The 6043-nt window shown below is 43.4% G+C and overlaps 1 protein-coding gene across 1 annotated transcript; it reads right to left on the bottom strand.

Moving 5' to 3' along the window:
• Window positions 1-665: 665 nt before the first annotated feature.
• LOC146450812 (uncharacterized) lies at window positions 666-4463 on the bottom strand. Its single transcript, XM_085099976.1, has one exon. The coding sequence runs from the start codon at window positions 4113-4115 to the stop codon at window positions 681-683; it is 3435 nt and encodes a 1144-aa protein (XP_084956102.1). The 5' UTR covers window positions 4116-4463; the 3' UTR covers window positions 666-680.
• Between the last annotated feature and the right edge of the window lie 1580 nt (window positions 4464-6043).

The raw sequence follows: 6043 nt of genomic DNA, 5'->3' as shown, positions 1-6043 counted from the left end.
AGCCGCAGGATTGGTTCTTTTGTGAGGAGGGCCTTAATACTCTGATAGGCTTTCTCTTGTGCCTCGCCCCATTCGACTTTGTTCGGTTGACCTTTGCGCGTGAGGTCTGTCAGCGGGGCAGCTAAGGCTGCGAAGTTGGGAATAAAATCTCGATAATATCCGGCTAAACCCATGAACGATCTTATCTGCTTCTTTGTAGTAGGTCTTGGAGCATCTCTAATCTTTGCCACGTTGTCTTGATGAAGACCAATTAAACCTCCCTCCAAACGATGACCGAGAAAGTCAACAGCGTTAACTCCAAAAAGACATTTAGTCGGTCTTATGGTCATTCCAGCTGCTAATAATCGTGTAAACAACTCTTGTAGTATCTTGATGTGTTCTTCCCACGTACGGGTGTGAACCAAAATATCATCCCAGTAAAACTCTACGTTATCCATTCCATGCAATAGCTTCTTCATGGCTCTCTTTAAGGTCGCTGCGGAGTTGATCATACCAAACGGCATCTTCAGGAATTCATATGATCCGTCAGGCGTCACAAAAGCGGTCTTTGGTATGTCTTCCTCAGGGATAGAAATTTGCCACTAGCCCTTGCTCAAATCAATTCTTGTGAAATACTTGTCACCATTCAACTTCTGGAACAAATGCTCGGCAGTCGGCATAGGTTCAGGGTCAAACACAGTTCATTTGTTCAACTTCCGGTAGTCCACGCATATCCTATTTGTGTTGTCTTTTTTCTTAACAACCACGACAGGTGAGGCATATGGTGAACTTGACTCTCTTATAACTCCCATCTTCATCATGTCTGTAATATCCTTCTTCAGTGATTCTCTCAGGCTATACGGTACTGGGTAAGGTCTTGATCTGACTGGTTGATCGGATGTAAGTTTTATATGATGCTGAACCAAACTTGTAGTACCTGGAGCTTCTGTAAACAAGCTTTGAAACTGACTTGCAAGGTCTATAAACTCTGCTCTTTGCTCATCAGTAAGGTTGTCTCCAGTAGCCACATCTTTGATCGACTCTTTAGCAACATATCCACCAATTTCTAAAAAATCAACACCATCCACAGGATCAACTTCTTCTGCTTCATTTTTAGCATGTCCGCTCTTACTAGTGTCAGCGTTCACTTCGACAGCCACTGCTCCAACGGGTACAGAATCCTCTCGTTCAAAATACTTCTTAAGCAGGTTGGCATGGTAAACTCTCTCCTTTCCTTTGACACACACCTTATAATCGTTGAGACCCACTACTGCACTGACCTCAAATGGACCTTTCCACTGCATTAGAAGCTTGTTATGGTCGGTCGGTAGCAGTATTAATACTTTATCTCCTTGTGCAAACCTTCTGACTTTAGCCTTACGATCGTAGTAATGCTTGCCTTTGTGCTGGGCTTTCTGAAGTTCGGTATGTGCTAGCTTGAGGGTATCTTCCAGCTTCTCACGTAGCTCAAACACATACTGGTAGCTGTTCTTTACTTCAGGTTCCTCCAACTCTTTCGTCCAGAGCTCTTTAAGAATAAACATCGGCCCTCTGACAGCTCTTCCATACAGCAACTCAAACGGCGAAAAACCAGTAGACTCCTGAGGAACTTCACGATACGCAAACAATAAAGCGTTGATGTAACGATTCCACTGTCTCGGCTGCTCGCTGCACAATCTCTTTAACATACTTTTCATGGTTCCATTAAACTTCTCCGTCAGGCCATTACACATAGGGTGATAAGGAGTCGTAGTGAGCTGTTTAATGCTCAACAACCGTGTCACTTCCTTCATACACTCAGATACAAATTGCGTGCCGAGGTCACTCAAGATCTCTTCAGGCACTCCTAAACGACTAAAGATATCCACCAACGCTTCCGCCACAGTCTCCGTATCAATGTTTTTGAGCGGGACAGCTTCAGGATAACGGGTTGCAAAGTCGACCAACGTCAATATGTATCTATGACCGTCTTCACTCGGGGGGCCAATAGGCCCAACCAGATCGATTGCTACTCTCTTGAACGGCTTGTCAATTAATGGCATCTTCTCCAGGGGAACCTTCGGTACAGAACCCTTGTTAACCGTCTTCTGACATACATCACATGACTTGCAGTAACGAGTCACGTCCCCTTGAATACCTGGCCAATAGAATGCGCTTTGAATCTTATCAGCCGTCTTCTTTATTCCCATGTGACCTCCCATGAGCGATCCGTGAGCTAGTTCCATGATCCGACTTCTCAGCTGCACAGGAACCATAACTTGCTTCAGGGGTTTACCATTATTCACGTAAGGGTGTTTGTAGACGCGGTACAAAACTCCACCTTTCACTTCAAATGAAATCTCAGCCTGGCCTCTCACAACTACATCATTTCGCTCCCAATATTTCTGCAAGCTCTCGTCATCATTTTGCATTTGTTTGAGCTTTTCTCTATCAACTACAGGACTTTCTTTAGTACTCGGTACCTTCAATGGGATACGTTCTCCGGCCTTCTTTGCTTGACCTCTCGTGGTTACAGCACACGCCTCTTGCACATGATCTTGCCAGCTTGGATCTGGGTCATCAGCAGCTCTCGCGCCTGGTACATTACCAACAATTAAGTCATAAACAGCATCGGGAAGACACTGCGCTTCCACTTGGCCCTTGAGATAAGGTGTATCAACGTCAATCTTTGCAATGGGCACTTTCCTTGCCGTGTTGTCGATGAGCAGCATAACATTAAAGTCGCCAGTGAACTGATCCTCAGACACAAGATCCTTCTTTACTACTATTCCGCTACAGCCAGTGTCTCTCAGGACGTCAACAGACTTCTCTCCAACTCTACCTTTCACTACAGGCATTTTACTTCTCACTCCAGACAAAGGTTCAACACAGGCGCTACTCAATAATGGAATCTTCTTACCACAGGCTAACAGTAGCTTCTCATCTTTAATACAGGACTTAACTTCTTCCGCTGTGGGTTTACTCTCAGTCTGCTGAACTAGGCAACTGGCGCTCACTTGACCACGTTGCACAGGGTTACCATCCTTACTTTGTCCTCCTGATCTCCGTCCACCTGATCGACAGTTTCTAGCTTCGTGTCCTTGCTTGCCACACAGAAAACACCTTTTTCCTATGGTTGGGCAGTTGGCGGCGCTATGACCACGAGCATTACACCTAAAGCACTGGAGGGCTGTTGAATTAGACTGTGTGTTCTTGGCTTCCTCCCTCTCAGGCGGTAATACCGGCTTCCTGCTCACTGGGCTAAACAAATGCTTACCATGGGCCTCTAAGTACTGGTCAGCGATCTTCGCAATCTGTGCTAGGGTCTCAGGTGCCCTTTCTCGTAGGTGAATGGCCAAATCCTTAGGGCAGGAGTCAATAAACTGTTCTTTCACTATCAAGTCCTTTAGACCGTCAAAGGTTCGCTCAGTATCCGAAAGCTCTAGCCACCGTAACAGGTACCTGTCCAGTCGCACGATAAACTGGTCCGGACTTTCGTCAACTTCCGGCTTAGACGCTCTGAATTTACGACGATAGCCGTCTTCTGTGAGATCATATCTCTTCATCAGCGCAATCTTGACTTTACCGTAATCTTTAGCTGCTTCTTCAGATAGGCGTGAGTACACTTCGAGTGCCCGTCCAGACAACAGAGCACTGAGCTTTGATGCCCATCCAGTTCTATGCCACTTGGCTGTATCTGCAAATCTCTCGAACCTCTGCAAATATGCGTCCAAATCATCTTTACCATCCACGAACGCTGGAAGTTTCGGCGCTTTAGCTCTATCATCTCTCTCTGCGGTACGACCATCACCATTCGTTGCTGCTAACCTAGCAAGTTCCAACTCATGTTCTCTCTTGGCGGCCTCAGCAATTTCCTTCTGTCTCATGAGGTCAGCTTCATGTTGTAATTTCCTAATTTCTCTTTCCTGACGTGTCGCTTCCCTTTCTTCATTCTGGCGTCTGCGTCTCTCTTCCCTCTCTTCTTCCTCAAGCTGCTGCTCCTTTACTAACTGCCTTTGTTTTTCTGCTCTCTCTTCTTCCTCACGTCTTTGTTTTTCTTCTTTCTCTTCTTCCAACTTCTGTTGTTCACGCACAAATTCGAGTAGCTTTTCACCTTCCAGTCCAAACTCCTTACCAAGTTGCATAAGTTTCTCCATCTGACAGCGTTAGAATTCCAAGGCTCTTTCACTTGCTACCACTTGTTTCCACGGCACAGTTACTTCCTTCCGAGTTGCGATCCTTTCCTGGTTATCGGTAGACAACAAACAGTTCCTTGAATTCCACTCTCCCGGACAGGCCCCCAATGTTACGAGTTCGTTTTGTGAGTGGCGAATAGTTCGTAGTCTAAACAGAACGCAGGGTTGTCGGAACAACAACAAGGTTATTTATTCCAAATGAGCGTAGCAAATTCAACACAAAACTTCACAACAAGCACACGCTAGGCTTGTAAATTACAGTTCGACCTCTGTCACACTTGATTAAACACGGCCTCTGCCAAATATACACACGACCTCTGTCACACTCCAATAAACACGGCCTCTGCCAAACTTTACACGTGACCTTTGTCACACTACGATAAACACGTACTCTCTTCTCATAAACAACAACCTCTCTAAAAGCTAAACCGATTTCCTTATATACTAATGAGCGTAAGATTCTAGAACTTTCCGGCGCAACTAAATAAAGTAACATTACAATATAAATCTATTTACAGGATCACACGTAAACGGCTTCAGAAACTGCTTAGTCACTATGATGCAAAACTAATGAAATATGCAAGAATATTCTAGAGCAAATTAGCATACAGTCACGCAACAATTTTTCGTAACAACCCCTTTGGTCTAAAATAGTTAAAGTTGCTAATTATTGACTACAATATACTTGTTGCCAATTAAAAGTTTTCCAAAAAAGCAAACTTGAAAATTAGATCCTCGCGTTACATAGGATAATTCTTTCCGCTCGCGAGGACATGTGTTTGTTTACGCAAGCTTTTCGCAGTTGTCACGTTTCATCAATGAAAATAGAAATAAAATAGACAAGTGAAGTTTTGCTAAATAAAAAATTTATTCTGATAAGTCTTTGTTATAAGAAGCAAAGGCGTACAATTTTGAATCCGAGACGATAAATGCGCAAGAGATTTGAAGAAACTGCAAGTCCATTTTGAAGTGAATTTATTGGACCGTGCGGAGCACGGTTTTCGAAAATTCCGCAAAAAAGCTGTTAGTAATACGAAGAATCGGTCAATTAGAAAAGTATTTAAGTACAAATTCACAAATTTAAATACAAATTCTACTTTGATCAACCCCTTAAACAACTGCATTGTCGAATGCTCTCCAACTTAAAGAGTAAACTTGCAGCATCGGTAGTTGTAGCGAACCCTTGAGATAATTGCTTCGACTTTTGCTGCTTGCAAAGGTTTTTACAAATAAGAAATGTTTGTTTTGACGGAAAATGACGGACGCCTTGAACCAAGCGTCATGTCCAGTCAGGTGAAACAGAACTCTTGTGTTGTTCAAACTTTCGGCGCCGACGGCTCTTGCATAATTCGCTAAAAGTCAGAACTGAAATCGAAAAGCCGGATCCTGTATGCAGCATGATGCCCGAAGTAATGGAGGAAACAGCGGCAGTCATATGCATTGTTATTTTTAAAATGCCGAGAAAGTAATTACAGTCAGTTTAATAATATTCGATATAGATGGACTTTCTTGCGCTCAGAGCATACCAGTGTACGTTTACTTTAGTTCAGTTTCCTATCTTTCTTCAAGGCGCTAGACTAAAAACGTGTACATAAAGTGGCTGACTAGATTTCGAGATAATCGACAATGTTTAAAATGAGAGGCTATGCGCTTCCGTTGCTATGGTAATAGCTGTTGCTTGAAAACCGATGACAAATTTACTTTGATCATATGTTGAAATGATGATATAGTATGAAGGTGATCGAAGTTTATCTTATATGCGAGATTGTAATTTCAAAAATTCCACCCTAAGTCCAGAAAAACTTCTGCGAGCCTCCTTAAAGCTTTTCAGGCTTTATTCAACTTGCTCTTCAAATTAGCATGCCATGCAAGCAGGTTTAACTTTACAG

The sequence above is a fragment of the Pavona decussata genome, unplaced genomic scaffold (assembly GCF_977016875.1).
Source record: "Pavona decussata unplaced genomic scaffold, jaPavDecu1.1 SCAFFOLD_426, whole genome shotgun sequence".
Taxonomy (NCBI): domain Eukaryota; kingdom Metazoa; phylum Cnidaria; class Anthozoa; order Scleractinia; family Agariciidae; genus Pavona; species Pavona decussata.
Note: the sequence above shows the minus strand (reverse complement) of the source record. Positions and strands in the feature narration are given on the sequence as shown.